The 18,711-nt window shown below is 35.8% G+C and overlaps 1 protein-coding gene across 3 annotated transcripts in view; it reads right to left on the reverse strand.

Moving 5' to 3' along the window:
• LOC136864326 (A disintegrin and metalloproteinase with thrombospondin motifs 4) overlaps positions 1–18,711 on the reverse strand; it is a 644,921-nt gene that overhangs the window by 71,646 nt on the left and 554,564 nt on the right. For all 3 annotated transcript variants that reach the window (XM_067141158.2, XM_067141157.2, XM_067141159.2), the window contains exon 16: positions 10,038–10,207. In XM_067141158.2, the coding sequence (XP_066997259.2) occupies positions 10,038–10,207 (170 nt within the window). The remainder of the gene's footprint in view (positions 1–10,037; positions 10,208–18,711) is intronic.

Below are 18,711 nucleotides of genomic sequence, written 5' to 3' on the forward strand. Positions count from 1 at the left end.
ATACTTTTGACTGTGTGAGTGTTATGGAATAAACTGGTGCTGTTATTGGTAGTTCTGTAAGCAATGTTGATGTGTTTTCTCAAGATATTCATTAATTGGTAAACGTTCTTGTTACGGTGTATTGTGGACGTGCAGAGGTGAAAGAAGGTGCTGGGATGAACAGGTCTCAACTTACGAAATTAAAGTTGATTTAAAATTTTACAAGGTTATATTTTCTTTTCAAGATCAAGAAACAACAAGTATAACAGGAACTCATTTGTATATCCACAAGTTAAGAAAGTACAATTACGGTCAATTAATGGATTTTGGGCTTCAAGCCCCAGATTCACAATTCTTGAGCAATTAGCCCAACTTTACCCAAAAACAAAGTTTGACAAAGGGGCAGAAGACCCCAATCATGCCCAGGAGCACTCGCTCCCTATTACTCAATAAAGCCTGCTCGAGGCACACAGGAACCAAATTTCAGAAAGAGCAACCCGCTCTCAAAGTTCAAGCCTATCAAAGGCCACACCAAACTCCACCTTCAAGCTGTCCTCCAATCACATGAAAACAGGGGTAAAAATACCCAACCTACTGAGGCCTATTCATTAAAGAAACAGGACAATTACATGGCCCCCAAAATACCAACTTGAGAGGAGGCGAAACTGCACTCCTAATACATTTCTTTAAATCCGATTTGGCACAAGGCCGCCTATGCAAGGGCTAATCCCATACTACGGAGGTGACACGATTGAAAAATGTTATGACATTACGAGTAGAAGGGAAACTGTTATAAAAACGTAGTCACCTCAAAACAAAATGAATGGGAGCTCGAGAGGGTTAGGCACTCTCTATCCCAATTTGTAGTTAAAGAGACAGAATTTATACCAAGTGTCTTTTACATTTTAAATATAGTTTACATGAGGAAAGTTTCTAACCTGCCCCGAGGGTTAAACTGCTGAGCTGGCAAGAAAATAAGTTATAAAATGGCCATTACCTGATGGTTGAACTGCTGCCCGAAGAAAGAGGCGCTTCCCGCCCCCAGCTATATAATCACACTAGGAAAGATGTTACTGAAGTGGCACCGAGACCAGGAACACAGCAGTTTATATACCGTCGCAGAAAATTCGAGACGTTTCATGAATGAGAACCCACACCCCCCTCACTTTATTGGCTAGGGTCAAGCAACATATCCATGTTGGAGAAGATACACCTGATTGGTCAAAAATTAATTAAAGAAATTCGGGATTGGCTAAATTCAAAACTGGCGGAATGAAAGGATTAACATTGCCAACTCAAACAATGACTGAAAGAAATTTAACAAAGAGCAAACTTATACATACTAAATTTCTTCAAAAAATGTTCCTTCACTTCGCACTAGGGTGCACAATTGTAGTTCTTAAGTAGTGCCATCTAGAAGAGAATGTTCACACTTCTTACTACAGAGAAAACAAAAATAAATCGAAAAAGACACAGTTCAGAACTCGTCAAAATTTATAGTAATGACATCTTCTGGGAAATCTTAGCATTAATGTGGAAGTTAAAGTTCAAGCTTCCTCCATTAGAGGAGTTTCAACTGGCGCAATGTTTGAATTAGCGGCGCGGAGGTGTACCGCCCGGTACAGTTCTTATTAGTGAACCAGTAAATTTTCCTGGGTTTGGTATCCATGACTAGAGTGGAGTTCAGTTTGGAATTTATTTTATTGATGATTTTATTGATAAAAGACTTTGCGTAACAATCATTTTAGCTATGGAGTGAAACGTATCAATTTCTCTGCTGAAATTTTTCTTTGATAACGGAATGTTAAATGCTCTGTGAAGGCTGCTCTTTTGTGTCAACCTGGGTGTGTGGAATCTTCTCTAATGATGTTGATAGTCTGTGTGGGTTTTCTTTATATGTTGAAAGCAAGATTATTCTCTTTTCTGGGGATTGTGAGATCCAAGAAATTGATTGAATTTTGGTCTTCTGAAGTTTATGTATGGATTTAAGTTATTGAATTGTTCTCAAATTGTGTTTATGTTAGTGACTGGTTCATCAATTACAGCAAAACATCATCCACATACATCATGATGATGTTTATTACTTTGGTGTCCTCCAAGAAATTTAGATATATTTGGGCCAAAATCCCAGAAGCCGGTGAACCCATGGAAAGCCTCAATTTCTGATAGATGTTGTTGTTGAATGAGAAGTTGCTGTTACTTAAAATTAATTTAAAATGGCTAAAAATTCCTCTATTTCTGTTTTGATTAATATGCTGTGCTTCAATAAGTTGTCCTTGATTAAACTGAAAGTGTTGCTGACGAGAATTTAGGGTATACATTCATGATATTGAATGAGTGAAGGGTGTGATGTGAAATCTTAATTTCTTTGGTCCTACTGCATAATTCTGTTGTGTTATTGATAGATGTTTTAGACTGAAAGTGGTAATGCCTTATCAGAAATTTATTGATGAACTGTGAAAGTCTATATGTTGGGCTGTTTCTGAAGTTTATGATGGGCCAAGTGGGCATGTCTGTCTTGTGAATATTTGGTAAGACTTTTGCCATTGGAATTCTAGGGTTCATGTTCAACATTTTTGTCACTTCTTGGTTGTTTAATATGCAAGTAGTGTTCTTTGAGAATCTGTTTTAAGTTGTGGTTGAATATTTTAATGTGTTCTTTTAATGAAAAGAATTGTTATGATAAATGTAAGAAATTGATTTCCTTTCCACCTATTCAATACAACTCACGATTTTCCTTACGTAAAATTGTTGTTGAAGAAGAGCTTTTCAGTTTTTCAATGTAATCTTTGTTATTTAAAATGACAGTTGTGTTCCACTTGTCCACGTTGGTGACGATCAGATTGTTTTCTTTGATTATCTTTCTGAGGTTTAACAATTGTTTGTTGTGTGTCTTTGTACTAGGTGATTTTCTAGGTGTTGCTGTGTTGATGTTGTTGGTTAATTTCTTTTTGATTATGTGCTTTATGTCTTCCAGTTTTTAAAGGTTCAATTTGTTCAAAGCTACCTCTGATTCAACTGTCATGTTGATCAAATTGTGTGAATTTAGTGGTAGATTCCAGTTGGCCTCATTCAAAATTTGTAATTAACTGTTGTCCAATGTGATGACACTTAAATTAATAGATGGAGTGTGGAAATTTTGTTCTTGTTTCTGAGGTTTGGGACTTGAGTTTGGTTTATTATTCAGTTTGTTGAGTTTCACTTTGTTTAGCTTGTGATCGGGTGTGTCTTTGTTTTCTCGAGAGTCAATACGAATCACAATGAAATTTGCTACAATTTATAAACATTCAAGGAAATTATACAAAATCAGACATGTTGTATTTAGAATGCATATGCCCCCCAAAAATTTGCACAAAGTGCATTGATCTCAGAGTAGGAAGTTTGTATATAATATTCTAACATTTTGTAAACAGGAAAAGGTGAGGATCTTGTAATCCCTTTACACAAAGCTGTGGAAAGGACTTCTACAGCTATCAGCAAAAGTGAAAGGATTGTGCATAATATTGATAGATAGTGTGAGAAAGCCACACAAAATGGAACTGTGATTCATACCCCAGGTACAAGTTGTCCTTGTCAGAAGAAGAGATAGCTTGACGAATTCAATAAGAGTGTCGTGCACCAAACATTTCTGAAATTTTATGAAGTTCGCAAAGAAATCCTCACTTTACGTAAATTTTTTAATGTCGTCAAAAGAAAAATATCATTTACAGGAGGGAAACACATTCTGGAGATTCATAAAAAAATTTAAGTGAAGTTTAAGGAAACAGAGATTGTTATCAGTGGAATACTGTGCAGGAGGGATACTGGCTGGAAGGTGAATGGGGATTTAAATGAGACTATGGAGTGGGTATGTGGGAAACAGGGAGTTAGATTTCTAGATCCTAATGGATGGATAGAAGATAGGGATCTGTGCTCAGATGGCCTTCGCATAAACCGCAGTGGTACGTATAAGTTAGGAAATTTGTTTAGAAGGGTTACAGAGAGGTACATTCAGGGAAACAAGGTGGTCTAGGGAGCAGAGATAAGGGTACAGGGATCTGGAAGACAAGTAGGGATGACATAAAAATGGTAGTGTTGAACTTTAGAAGTATTGTAAAGGAAGGAATAGAATTAACTAATTTAATAGATATATATATACTTACCAGATACTGTAATAGGGGTTGAATCATGGCTCAGAAATTATATAATGGTGCAGAAATTTTCTCACAGCACTGGAGTGTGTATTTTAGAGATAGGATAGGAATGGTAGGAGGGGGAGTATTCATTCTGGTAAAAGAAGAATTTGTAAGCTCCAAAAATGTTACAGATGACAAACATGAAATTCTAGGTGTAAGGCTCATTTCTAAAGATAATAGGTAACTTGATGTCTTTGGAGTGTACAGACCAGGAAAGTGTAGCGCTTATGCTGACTCAGAATTATTTGATCAGATAATCAGCTATGTGGGAAACGATATGGCAAGGAATGTGATTGTACCAGGAGATCTTCAAAATGCGGAAGTATTCAGTCAGCAGTATGTAAATATTGTTGGTTACAAGGATAATGTCCAGATAGAGGAGGTCACTAATGCTAAAGAAGTATTAAAATTTACCTATGATAGCAACAACATTTACAGTAAGATACAAAAGTAGAAAACTAGAAAAGCAGCTGAAATTTATAAGATTTCGGGGGATATACTAAAGACAATGGGTTGGGATATAGTACCATATCTGAAGTACTTATTTATTGTTTACATGAAGGAGCTATTCCAAATGAATGGAGAGTTGCTATAGTAGCCCCTTTGTATAAAGGAAATGGTGATAGATATAAAGCTGAAAATTACAGGCCAGTCAGTTTGACATGCATTGCATGTAAGCTTTGGGAAAGCATTCTTTCTGATTATATTAGACATGTTTGCAAAATTAATAACTGGCTCAGCAGAAGGCAGTTTGGGTTTAGGAAAGTTTATTCCACTGAAGCTCAACTTGTAGGATTCCAGCAAGATATAGCAGATATCTTGGATTCAGGTCAAATGGACTGTATCGTGATTGACCTGTCTAAGGCATTTGATAGGGTAGATCATGGGCGACTACTGACAAAAATGAGTGAAATTGGACTAGACAAAAGAGTGATGGAATGGACTGCTATATTTCTAGAAAACAGATATCAGAGAATTAGATTAGGCATAGCTTTATCTGATCCTGTAATAATTAAGAGGGGAAGTTCTCAAGGCAGTATTATTGGACCTTTATGTTTTCTTATATATACAAATGATTTGAGTAAAGAAGTGGAATCTGACTTAAGGTTTTTTGTGGATGATGTTATTCTGTATAGAGTAATAAATAAGTTACAAGATTGTGAGCAATTGCAAAATGACCTCGATAATGTTGTGAGGTGGACAGCAGGTATGATGATAAACGGGGTTAAAAGTCAGGTTGTGAGGAAAAGTCCTCCCACTTTTAATTACTGCACTGATGGGGTGAAAGTTCCTTATGGGGATCACTGTAAGTACCTAGTTGTTAATATAAGGAAAGTTCTTCATTTGGGTAATCACATAAATGGGACTGTAAATAAAGGGTACAGATCTCTCTCACATGGTTAAGAGTTTGTTTAGGGGTTGTTGTAAGGATGTAAAAGAGAGGGCAACTAAATCTCTGGTAAGACCCCAAATAGAGTATGGTTCCCGAGTACGGGACCCCTCACCAGGATTACTTGATTCAAGAACTGGAAAAAATCAAAATAAAAGCAGCTGGATTTGTTCTGGCTGATTTCCAACAAACAAATAGCATTACAAATATGTTGCAAAGTTTGGACTGCGAAGACTTCGGAGAAAGGAGATAAGCTGATTGACTAAGTGGTATGTTCTGAGCTGTCAGTGGAGAGATGGCGTGGAATGACATTAATAGACGAATAAGTTTTAATGGTGTCTTTAAAAATAGGAAAGATCACAATATGAAGATAAAGTTGGAAATCAAGAGGACAAATTTGGGCAAATATTAATTTATAGGAATGGAGATAGTGATTCAATTAAGTTACCAAGGGAGATGTTCAATAAATTTCCAATTTCTTTGAAATCATTTAAGAAAAGGCTAGGAAAACAACAGACAGGGAATCTGACAGCTGGGCTACTACCCTATATACAGATCAGTAGTGATTGACTGATATGGGTTTCAATTATAGAAGCTGTAAATATATGAGATTTATATTGATGGAGTATAGCGATAGAGCTGCATAGCACATAGCATTTCTCCATGCATTGGGACAGAATGAAAATTGTCCTAAAATGCCTGTTGTGTACATAGATGAGACATGTGTTCATACCCACTATACGGAGAGCTGGCAGCACAAATACATTCCATGGGTTATGCTGAACCAAAGTGCAGGACAAAGAGCTGTTGTGGTTCATGTGGATGGTGAAATGGGTGCAGAGTTGTTTTACAATTTGAAATCACAACCACCTGATTACCATCACAAAACGAACAGCACAAATTATACTAAGTGGCTGCAGGAGTGACTCACCTCAAACCTTCTGCCTGATTGCAGTGTAGTCCTTGACAATGCATCGCACCATACCATTCAGGAAAACAAACCTCCACACGTGCTGCTCGCAGAGACATTTTAGTGTTGTGGTTGAAGGACAACAAAATTGCTGTGACTGACAACATGACTAAGAGTCAGTTGATGGAACTTGTAAAAGAAAATTAAATTGGAACCTGTGTACACGGTAGAAAGGATTTTGAAAGACAATGGGTTTACTGTTGTGAGATTACTTCCCTATCACAGGGAGCCATATCCAATCAAGCTCATTTGGAAGTTAGTGAAACAGAAAAAGCTGCAAAAATCCCTCCACACTCTCACTATCTGTTATGAAAGAAGTAACATGCCACTGTATACAAGAAGTGACCAAAGAAGAGTGTGCAAAAGTTAAAGATATCGAGAAAGAATTCTGGTGCCATGATGTACTAATGAAACAGGATATTAAGAGAATAGTGATAAATATTGGTTTGGAAAGTGGTGATGAAGACAGTGTTCAGGAACCCAATACCAGCACAGCTAGGGAATTGGATGGTATCTCAACCGATTTGGCAGGAGAGACAACTGATACGGCTGATGAAATTACATGTTCAACTTCAGATTCCACTCATTAATGAATTATCGTAATATATATGTAAAAGACATTTCATTTAAATTAGTTTTGTTTATTTTAAAACAAATTAAAATAATACTGATTTATACATTGTTGCATGTTGTTAATAACTCTGTAATACGCAGTGTTCCTTTCTCCTCACTAGAACCTGGCATGCCACACCAGCACGCTCACATGTAAAAAGCCAAGACTCATGCGATGGGTTATTTGCTATATACTGACATATCTGTATATATGAAAAAGGGTCTCAGTGCCAAAATGGAAAATTTAAGGTTTTTCAGTTGAAAAGGGTCTATGTAACAACCCAATGCAAGTGGAAAGGGCTTGCAGTCAAAAATGTTGGAGGAAGTAGTTTTTAGAACTATGCAGATAAAACTCTCTATCTCCTCAACCCACAATTTTCTGACAGCAGATAGTAAAGCTTGCCATCATCAATTCTGAGTATTTGCAAGGAAGTAATTTTAATTTAATAGATATATACCTACCAGATATCGTAATAGGAGTTGAGTCATGGCTGAGAAATGATATAATGGATGCAGAAATTTTCTATAGGAGCTGAACTGTGTGTTGTAGAGATAGGTTAGGAATGGTAGGAAGGGGAGTATTCAGTAAGATAATCACAAGTGTCCAGCTCGATGGCTAAATATTTAGCGTGTTGGCCTTTGGTCACAGGGTACCAGGTTCAATTCCCGGCAGGGTCGGGAATTGTAATCATCATTGGTTAATTCCGCTGGCACGGGGGCTAGGTGTATGTGTCATCTTCATCATCATTTTCATCCTCATCACAACACACAGGTTGCCTATGGGCATCAAATCAAAAGACCTGGACCTGGTGAGCCAAAGTCCTCGGGCACCTCCCGGCCTTAAAAGCCGTATACCATTTCATTTCACCACAAGTAAAGCCCTTTTTTGAGATCAAGAAAAAGCATAGCGGTGGGACTTTTTGTAAATAAATGGGACTGTCCCCAGTAAAACAGGACGAATGGGATCCCTATACTAGCCTAGTGACTTCGAGACATACAGCAAGTTGTGTGCCAGGAGAATTTCAACAACCCAACAAAAGATAGTCAGGAGGATGAATGTTTCTCCGTCTGCCACAAGGGACCATCTGCAACTATCACTGACTGCAGTGCATTAGTAAGGCTTGCAATTAATAGTAAGGCTTGCAATTAACCACCTTGTCTTGTTCCATTTTGCTGAACGCAGGACCAACTGCAGAATACTTCATGAAAGACACATGGTGGGGTCAAGGTGGAAGAATATGGCCACACTGGATGAAGCATACATTTATCTAAATGCCTGTGGTCACATGTGGTGGATTACAAACTATGACGTCAATATTAAGGCGCACAGCAATTTTGTTCACCACTGACAAGACACACTTCCAATGGACTTCATGTTTGTTACCAGATTTGGTTATATAGGGAAGTTACCTACATGCAAAATGAAAAGGAATAATGTGAAAGTAAATGCTGCCTCGTTTCAATCCTTCGTAGTGACCGTGCGTACATTTATACTGAAGGGACACTCCACAGTCCACACTTGAATAGATAAGGCATCAAGCCATGCCACCAGAACATTTCTCTGCATTTCTCAGGAGATAGAGCAATTAACAGGGATCTGTGCTACCCTAATAAATTCAGGACATCCAATCCTGTGGATTTCTGTGCATTTCGACGCTTGATACAACATAAGAAACATCCGTCCTCCATGCACCCTTACTGGTCTTTGGAAAGCTTGTTGTGAGGGATGTGCATGTTTCAGTGTAGTTTAGTACAATGGAAACTATAATATAGGACTGGCCGAAGATAACCAGTGGTAAGAACAATTTTAAAATGATTCAGATATATCCCAAACAACCTTCTGTCTGTCTCTCTGTACATAACTCAGGTCGTCAAATGAGAGAGAGAGAGAGAGAGAGAGAGAGAGAGAGAGAGATTTTTTTAAAGAGGAAGTCCGTCCCTAAATTGACATGCTTTTCCTCAATAAGAACAAAAATCCATGTAAAAACCATTCAGTTTATTCCAGGTGTGAAGTGTAGAAATGAATGCATTGTAATATAAAATGTTACCGGTACCATTAGTGTAACATCAATTTGACAAGTTTCAACAACAATTATCACAAGTGCAATGGGCCAGCACTGGCAATGCTATCGTTCATCAGCACACCCCCACTCCAGAATATCCATGTATGTTACTAAATTTTGTACTCACCCAACTCTTATTGTATGTCTATCCCTTGGTCTTGTTTCTTGATACGGGGTTGGAGATGAAGTGAGATGAAATGATATGGCATGTTTTTATGGCCAGATGCCAACCTGAGTTGAGGAGCTAATGAAGATGTGATGGGGAATTAATTTGGGTAAGAAGGTGGAAGGAATTGGCTGTAGCCTATGAATAGGAACTGTCCCAGCATTTTCCTGGAAGTGAAATTGGTAAACTGCAGAAAAATATTCTCAGGACAGCCAAGAGTGGGGTTCAAACCCACCCGTCTCTAAAACGCAGAGCCTGGCTTCACAGTCGTAGCATGTTAACACATGTGGCCACTCCACTCGGTAATTACCCAATTCTTACTTTTACAATTATATTAGCTAACTATCTCTTGTTCTTAGCATTAAGGGGAAAAGAAAACTGAATATAGTGAAGTAATATATCTTTGAATTCCATGGTATTCTTTCATGCCCAAACCAACACCACGCTCTAGTTACACGTGTCCACTGCTGCTGCACTCTAATAAACCAACTGAGTCTCGATGCCCACTTGCTAACACATGATATGCTGATCTTGCCTCTGCCTGCTTTCCCTTGGGTCAAGGCTGCATGGGTTTCATCTTCTACAAACTGACACTTCCAAACTCAATCTTTGTGAACTGAAGTTGTGATATTTGACCTTATGATAAGTAATATGTGGTGGAGAAGATGGAAGTTATCCTTACCTGAATTATAATATCTTTTTTGAGAGGCTTAGAAGAATTGAGACGCTCGATAACTGCACTTGATCCAGAATATTCTAGCTTGACTCCATTGATTGACATGATCTTTCGGAACACTGTTAGTACAAAACCACCATTCAAAATGTACTCCCTTGTGGTTCCATCTAAGAGAGCTGTAAAGATGGTTTTCAAATTAATTATAAACAATACATTGTGGTAAATTAACAGAATGTGAAATTATGGAACGGACAGTGGAGTTTTTCCTCCATCAATGATTTTATTCTAAAAATACCTCCCCCGCCCCAACTAAAATTTCCTGGGGAGTCCTTTCTTTATAAAACCATAATAATAAATAACAAACCAGATGTTACTGAAAATAATGTGTTTTACTATATGTATTTTCAAGAAAATATCACCAATAATAGATGTTTTATACAAATAATAGATTGGCAATATGGAAGGTATACTGTGCAGCTATGCACATTATAGCAATTCCATTTCTAGCAACTTTTATACTACAACTACAACCCAAAATGAAGTTTCAATTATTTAAGTTTATATTAACTGCCAGCTGCTCAACTTCAATTCCATGATGAACCTTGTTAGCATGTATTAGTAATGAAACATACAGTGAAATAGAGTTTAATTACCAACATTGTAAAAAGTGATAATGGAAATATACAGTCCTTACTGGTACTGGATAGACATAATCCATCAGTGAGTGAAGATGACATGCAGAACAAATCTAAAAAAAGACAAGATAGTAGGAGAACAATTACGTTTGAAATTATTGAATTTTATTAAAGTCACTGACTGGTTTCCAGTTACTGTGAATGAATCTATGAACAGGTTTTCTGTATAGGCTTTTTTTGTATGTTGCATTTATGTTATCAAACAAAATTATGCATGCTGTTGTTTCTATAAACTAGTATCTGAGGAAAATGCTGGCAGAAAGTCACATGAAGAAAAATGAGAATGACTCTTTATTAGACATTTTCAAAAACTTCCTGTGCATCATGCAGTACCTAATTTCTGAATCAGAAAGCAGTGAGTTGATAGAGACTGCTTTAAATTAACAGGGTTTGGTACAAAGCTATCACAAAGAAAAAAATATTCTCTTGCTGGGTTTTCATTTGGATGTATCCTGTGTACTGGCACAAGGTCACATGAAGAAAAAATTATCCAAGCTTTTTCAGAAGACAGCATAGATGTTTAAATGCTTGAAGAAAAACTTGTGGGATTTGGTTCAAATGGAGTGGCAGTGTAGGTGTTTTAGCTACAATAAGGTTAAATGTTTCTCTGCACTTGATTAGTGTACATCGTATGGCCCACAGAATGGACCTTGTTTCAGAACAAGTTTTAGTTTTGTGAATGCTATTCATAATTTTGAATGATGAACTTTATAAACTTTTCAGTAAACTTTCTACAGCTGTAAAACTTAGACATAGAGTACTGGGGTAGTTACAGGTATTACAGACTATTTGAAAGTAAACAAACATTTTTATATTCATTGGCTTTCTAGTGAAAATGATTGTTTATTAGCCATTTTCAAAGACTCACCGTGCATCATTCTAGTGCTCATTTTTCAGTTAGATGCATCATGTGTACTGTCCCTCATTAGTACAACAATGCAACAGGAATAGGTTTCTTATGGTGAAATAGAAAATAAACTTAATTTTTCAATATGGAATCTTTAAGAAATGCATGAGAATGATTATGTTTATTTGATACTTTCCAAACAAAATTATTAACATGCTATGAAAATGAACATAAGGAAGAAGGTGAAAACAGAGATTTTGACAAAGTAAGGAGGCAAATAATTCATGGTTTAGATGATGAATTGAAAAGAAGGTTTCCTCAAGTGAAGTAATAAAGTGTTTTTCAGTGTTTGATAAAGAAAAACATAGTGTTATGAGTGGTTTGTAATTATGATGTATACAAAGCAGCTGAGGTAGGTTTAGATAGTGACACTGGTTTTACAATGGAGGGAGTGTAAGATAGGCTCAAAAACTGTACATGAGTTAGTTGTTTTGAAAGCATTAATACACGAAAACTGACCAGTGCCTATGTCAATTGCTGCTTGCGAATGTGGTTTCGTTATTGCTCATAGCATCAAAACAGCTGAAGTACCGGTAATTCATTTGTTGGTCAATACTTTATAATCCCCGATGACAATCAAACTTAAAAAGAAGTAATTATGATTATTGGAAAATAAAAATAAAAATATAAACAGCCTATGGGATTAATTTTAATAAATTGTTGAGGAGTGTGAAAAAGGTATGTACATGTAAAGGTGATAAATGCTGAAGACCCACTATATTATTTCTTTGTTTCTTTATTTATTTATGCAAACACAAACCACCAAAAGAGACATCCTCCATTTACAGGTGGCATTCATACAATGTAATGTACATAATAAGGAACAGAGTTTGTGAAAAATAATGAGAAAGTGGTATTATATAAAAAATGGAATTTAAGAGAGGAAAAACATGGTAAATACTACTGTACAACAAATTCAGTACACTTGTTGTTTGCACCAGCATAGTTATTATACATATTAATTTTACTACACAGTAAAACAATTTTCTTAACTACAAAATAATGATATATTACATAGGCCATACAGAAATGAACTTTTCCCATTTCTTTTCTTCTAAAGTAATCGTATTTAGCCTGGAGATATGAGCATGTGCAAGAGATCTATAACCTTTGAAATTGTGGGATGCTGTTACTAATCTTTAACTCTGGTGATAGTGTAAAGCTGGAAAATTATAAACCTGTTTCAATACTGCGTGCTCTGGCGAAGGTTTTTGAAGAAGTAATTTATTGCCGAATTTTTGTTCGTGTAATACGTTACATTACTTTCTTCCAACGTGTTTCTTTCTTGAGTAGGTTCGCTGTTACTAACCTTGCCAATTTTACTCATGATGTTTTTAACGGAATGAATAGTAAGGATCAAACAGATGTGATTTACATTGACATTTCTAAAGGTTTTGATAGAGTGGATCGTGATAAATCATTGGAAAACCTTTCTAATTATGGCATTTCCTGATAGTACATGAAGTTAATATCATCTTATCTCCTTGGGGGAAAACAATCTCTATATATAAAATAACTTGTCCTGACTGACTGACTGACTGACTGCCTGACTAACTGATTCATCATCGCCGAGCCTAAACTACTGGACACAGAGAAACGAAACTTTGGGGATAAATTCATATTAACATGTAGGTGCTCACTAAGGGAGGATATTTAGATATTCCGTCGCTGAGGGTGTGAAAAGGGGGTTGAATTTTTAAAATGAGGATATCTATATCTCAAAAAGTTAAAAGTTTAGAGACGTAAAAATTAGTATTTGGAATCTCCTTTAAAAATAAAGAGACACGTATTTTTTTGTTTTCAGCAAATCCCATGAAGGGGGGTGAGAAGAGGGGGAAAATGGGTTGAACACCTTTTATGAGGAGACTTATATCTCAAAAACTGAAGATGTTACAGACATGAAAATTGAAATTTGGAACCTCCTTTAAAAATAAAGAAACACATATTTTTTTTGTTTTTGAAAAATACAATGAACAGGGGGTGAATGGGAGTGACAAACGGGGTGAATTTTTAAAATGACTATATCTGCAAATTATCTCAGACATGTAACATATTATAGATTTGAAAACTGGCATTTGGAATTTCCTGTAAATGTAAAGAAACATAAATATTTTTTCAGAAAATCCACTTAAGGGAACTGAAAAAGGGGTGAATTTTTAAAATTAGCGTATCTACAGTATATCTAAAAAAATTAACATGTTGCAGACGTGAAAATTGGTATTTGGAATCTCCTTTAAAAATAAGGAAACGCATATTCTTTGGATTTTGGAAAAAAAACCTTAACGGTGGGGGGTGAAAGAATTGAAAAATTAGTTGAATTATTTGTATGAGAATGTATATATACCAAAAAATCTAAAGATGTTACAAATGTGAAAACTGGTATTTGGAATCTCCTTTAAAAATAAAGAAACACGCATTTGGTGGGGGAATCAACTTGGTAGGGGGGATTCAAACTGAGATGAATTCCTTTTATGAGGATACATATATCTCAAAAACTAGAGATGTTACAGTCATGATAATTGGTATTTGGAAGCTCTTTTAAAGAAACGGGTAGTTTGTTTTTGGAAAATTCACTTGAGTGGGGAGTGTGAAAGAAAGTAAAAAATTCAATTCTTTTTCTGGAGAAACTTATGTCTCAAAACTGAAGGTTACAGACATGGAAATCGGTATTTGGAATCTCCTTTAAAAATACAGAAACACGCATTTTTTGGGTGGGGGTGGGGGGAAACCAACTTAACGGGCGTGGTTGGAGTGAAAAAGTAGTTGAATTCTTTTCATGAGGGTACTTATATCTCAAAAACTGAAATTGTTAGAGGCATGAAAATTTGTAATTGGAATTTTCTTTCAAAGTAAAGAAACACGTAATCTTATGTCTTTGGAAACCCACTTAATGGGGGTGAATTAATTGAAAAATTTGCTGAATACTTTGTATGAGGATACTTATATCTTTCAAACTAAAGATGTTACACATGTGAAAATTAGTATTTGGAATCTCCTTTAAAAATAAATAAACACACATTTTGTGGGGGGGGGGGGGGGTATATCAGCTTGATGGCGGGGCAGTAAGAAAGGAGTTTAATTCCTTGTTATGAGGACACATATACCTCAAAACTGAAGATGTTACAGTCGTGATAACTGGCATTTGGAAGCTCTTTTATAAATAAGGAAACAAGTTTTTTTGGTTTACGGAAAATTCACTTAAGCGGGGAGGGTGAAAGGAAGTGAAAATTTTCATTCTTTTTATGGAGAAACTTATATCTCAAAAACTTAAGGTTAAACATGTGATAATTCGTATTTGGAATCTCCTTTAAAAATAAAGAAACACGCATTTTTTGGAGGGGGGACGGAAATCAATTTAACGGGCTGGGGTTTAAAAGAGGAGTTTAATTCATTTTATGAGGATACTTATATCTCAAAAACTGAAGATGTTAGAGGCACGAACATTTGTATTTGGATCTTCTTTCAAAGTAAAGAAACACGTGTTCTTTTGTCATTGGAAAGTCCACTTAAAAGGGATGAAAGAATTGAAAAATTAGTTGAATTCTTTGTGTGAGGATACTTATATCTCAAAAACTGAAGATGTTAAAGACGTGAAAATTGGTATTTGGAATCTCCTTTAAAAATAAAGAAACACACACTTTTGGGGAGGGGGTAATCAACTTAATGGGTAGGAAGCGGGGTGAAAAAGGATTTGAATTACTTCTATGAGTATACTTATATCTCAAAAACTGAAGTCGTTACAGGCCTGAAAATTAGTATTTGGTATCTCCTTTTAAAATGAAGAAACACGCATTTGTTTTTTTTCGGAAAATCGACGTAAGGGGTGTGGGGTTGAAAATAAGTAAATAAGGAGTTGAAATATGTTTATGTGGATACTTTATCTTAAAATCTGAAGCTGTTATAGACATGAAAGTTGGTATTTTGAATTCCCTTTCAAAATAAAGAAACACATATTTTTTGTTTTCGGAAAGTCCACATCAGGTGGGAGAGGAGTGGAAAGAAGTCAAGAAGAAGAAGTTGAATTATTCTTATGAGTATACATTTATCTCAAAAACTGAAGGTGTTACAGATGTACAGGCATGAAAACTGGTATTTGGAATCTCCTTTAAAAATAATGAAACACAAATTTTTTTGTTTTCGGTAAATCCAGTTAAGGGGCTGAAAAGAATTGGAAAAGCGGGTGACTTTTTAAAATGAGTACAGTATATCTACATTATATGTCAAAAGCTTAACATGTTAGAGATAAGAAACTTGGTAATTTGGAAAGTCCTTTAAAAATACAGGAACCTGTACTTTTTTGTTTTTGGAGAAGGCACTTAACAGGGGGGGGTGAAAAGAAGTGAAAAATAGTTGAATAATGTTTATGAGGATACTTATATCTTAGAAACTGAGGACATTTTAGACGTAAAAATTGGTATTGGGAATCTCCTTTAAAAATAAAGAAACATGTATTTTTGTTTTTGGAAAATATACTTAGATGGGGGTGAGGGTGGGGGAAGAACTGATCAAGGGGTTGAATTCTTTTTATGGGGATACTTATGTATATCTCAAAAAGTGAAGATGTTACAGATGTGGGAATAGGTATTTGGAATCTCCTTTAAAAATAAAGAAACATGTATTTATTTCTTCGACTTGAGGGAAGACTGTTTCTCACATGTACAGTTCTATGTCGCATGGTCGTCTTAGTCCCAAAGGGTAATACCACAAACATGGTTTACAAAGAATTTCTGGGGTAAATGAAACTCAATTTTTGGGTGAGTTTTTATACTTTAGGAATTTTCAGATAATGTCTTAGTACAATAATAAGGAACGATTACTTTGATCAAATTACGAAATCCACGCAAGCAAAGCAATGGGTAATTGCTAGTTTGTAATATATCTCCAAACAAAATAATTTGTATTCCATGTTACATCTGATTTGCCTCACGGTATTGATGGACAGTCTGAGACAGGTTCTCGTGATTTCTCGAGACTAGCGCAAGCACCTGTTTCTCACAAGAAATATTGACAGATCTTGAGAGCATTGTCCCCGCATTGTGTGGTGAGTAGTGTGTCATAGGTCTACTGATAGAAGGAGCCGAATGTTGTTTGTGCCAAGTGTGCGAATAGCCAACCATGGACCTTCTCCATTCTATAAATACGTGTCAACAAGCGAGTAGACCATTAATTTCTTTCATTTCTACTGAGGTCAGTTTTGACCTTGTGTAACATAAATACAAAGGATACGCATTCTGGCATTGTATGCAGCAGTGATTACATGAATTAGAAAGCTAAGTACAGAAACTGACAGGTATTGTAGATGTATATTATTATCACTCATAATTTATCAGACCCCACATTATATACCCACTGGACCTGTGTTTCTGTTTACCGACATTATGGTAACAATGGAAATAATTCCTTACAATGTTATAGAGTATTCGCATAATAATTAGGTACTTCGGTATATGACGGTGCAATGCGTAATTGTGCCTAATTATACACGACAACTTTAAGACGATGTCCGAAACACAACATAAGTAGTGGATGTGGGATTATTTTGAAGAGATGCCACATAGCACATTCCTCTGTGATGTTTGTTCCAAAGAAGTACGGTAAAGTATGTCGGCAGAAATACTTCTGGGATGATCCAGCACTTAAAAATACATAATATAACCAAAGGGGAATTGTCACAGAGAACACCTCTGGCTCAGTCTGCATCACAAGAAGCTATCCTGTTGACAACAATTGCAAGATATCCTGGCAGGTGTACATCCTATCTACAGTTATTAATACATTATATAGGGTTATTAAGCTAAGATGTCCACCTCAAATAACTCGTGAACCATTTAAGATACTGACATTCTGTTCTCACTTTCGTTAATAGTATTAAGGGACCCATAGTTAAACATGCAGTACTTTTCCAGGCTTTTCACAAAATTTATCGAAACACACGTTTCTATATGAGAACATTATTTCATGCAATAACTGCTCATGATATACTATCAAGCTTATGCTCACAGTTACTGGAACATCACACAGATCACAGCACAGGAGAATCGGTCTGATCTGTGATGTCAGTCTCAAGCGAGAGCATTACCATCACTAACTCATGGTTCCAGTTTAGGGCCTCTTTTGTTCACAATATTTATTGACTTTCCAAAGGTCATCAGGTACTCAAAATGTCTAATGTATGTTGATGATGTTAAATTGTACATACTGATATCAATTATAATATCTGGAGTAGGAACAACAAAATGAATTTTAATATCAGTAAGCATCTCGGAGTAACTTTCTCAAGGAAAAAATCGACAATACTATTTGAATATAAAATGGTACTATTTGAATATAAAATGGGTATCATGAAATGAAATTCATTTTTTAGCCTGGGCTGTCAACCTTAACAAGTGTTATGGTTCTTTTTTGAGGAATTTCCACTTTTACAATACTAATTAATGGATAACATTGTTTCAGGAAAGTCTAATTTAGCAAAAGATCTCAGAATTTTAATGGGTAGTACATTGTCTTTTAACAAAGCAGAGGTGGGACAGCTTTTTCTCTGGGTACTCTGGTTTCCCTTGTCATCTTTCATTCCAGCAACATTCTCCATTGTCATTTCATAGCAATTATCAGTCATTAATAAAATCACTTTGGGAGTGGCAACCCCATTGTTATAATAGCCTATATATGGCTCATTCATTACATCCCCGACCTGGTCTAAGACTGGAAAACACGTTGTAGGTTTTGATTTTCAGTACATTGTCCTTTAAAGGGTACCCTAAAAAAATTACAAATGAATCTTACACATCCTTCTATTTTGTGGTTTGCAATTCAAGGGAACTCAAAAAAGTTGGTACCGTAGGTTAATTACTCTCTATAATACATTTGAGCATAGTAAACTTGAATATGCATGTGTTGTGTGGACATTTCATTATCAATCCCATATAAATCAGACTGAAAAATTTCAGAAAAAGTTTCTCCATATTCTGTATTAAGAAACACATCATACTTCAGAACTGAAAGAAAAGGATTTATACACAAACTTGCTAAATGAAATTAAACTTTCATCATTGTGTAATAGAAGGGAGATTCTTCAACA

The sequence above is a fragment of the Anabrus simplex genome, chromosome 2 (genome assembly GCF_040414725.1).
Source record: "Anabrus simplex isolate iqAnaSimp1 chromosome 2, ASM4041472v1, whole genome shotgun sequence".
In the NCBI taxonomy this organism is placed as follows: domain Eukaryota; kingdom Metazoa; phylum Arthropoda; class Insecta; order Orthoptera; family Tettigoniidae; genus Anabrus; species Anabrus simplex.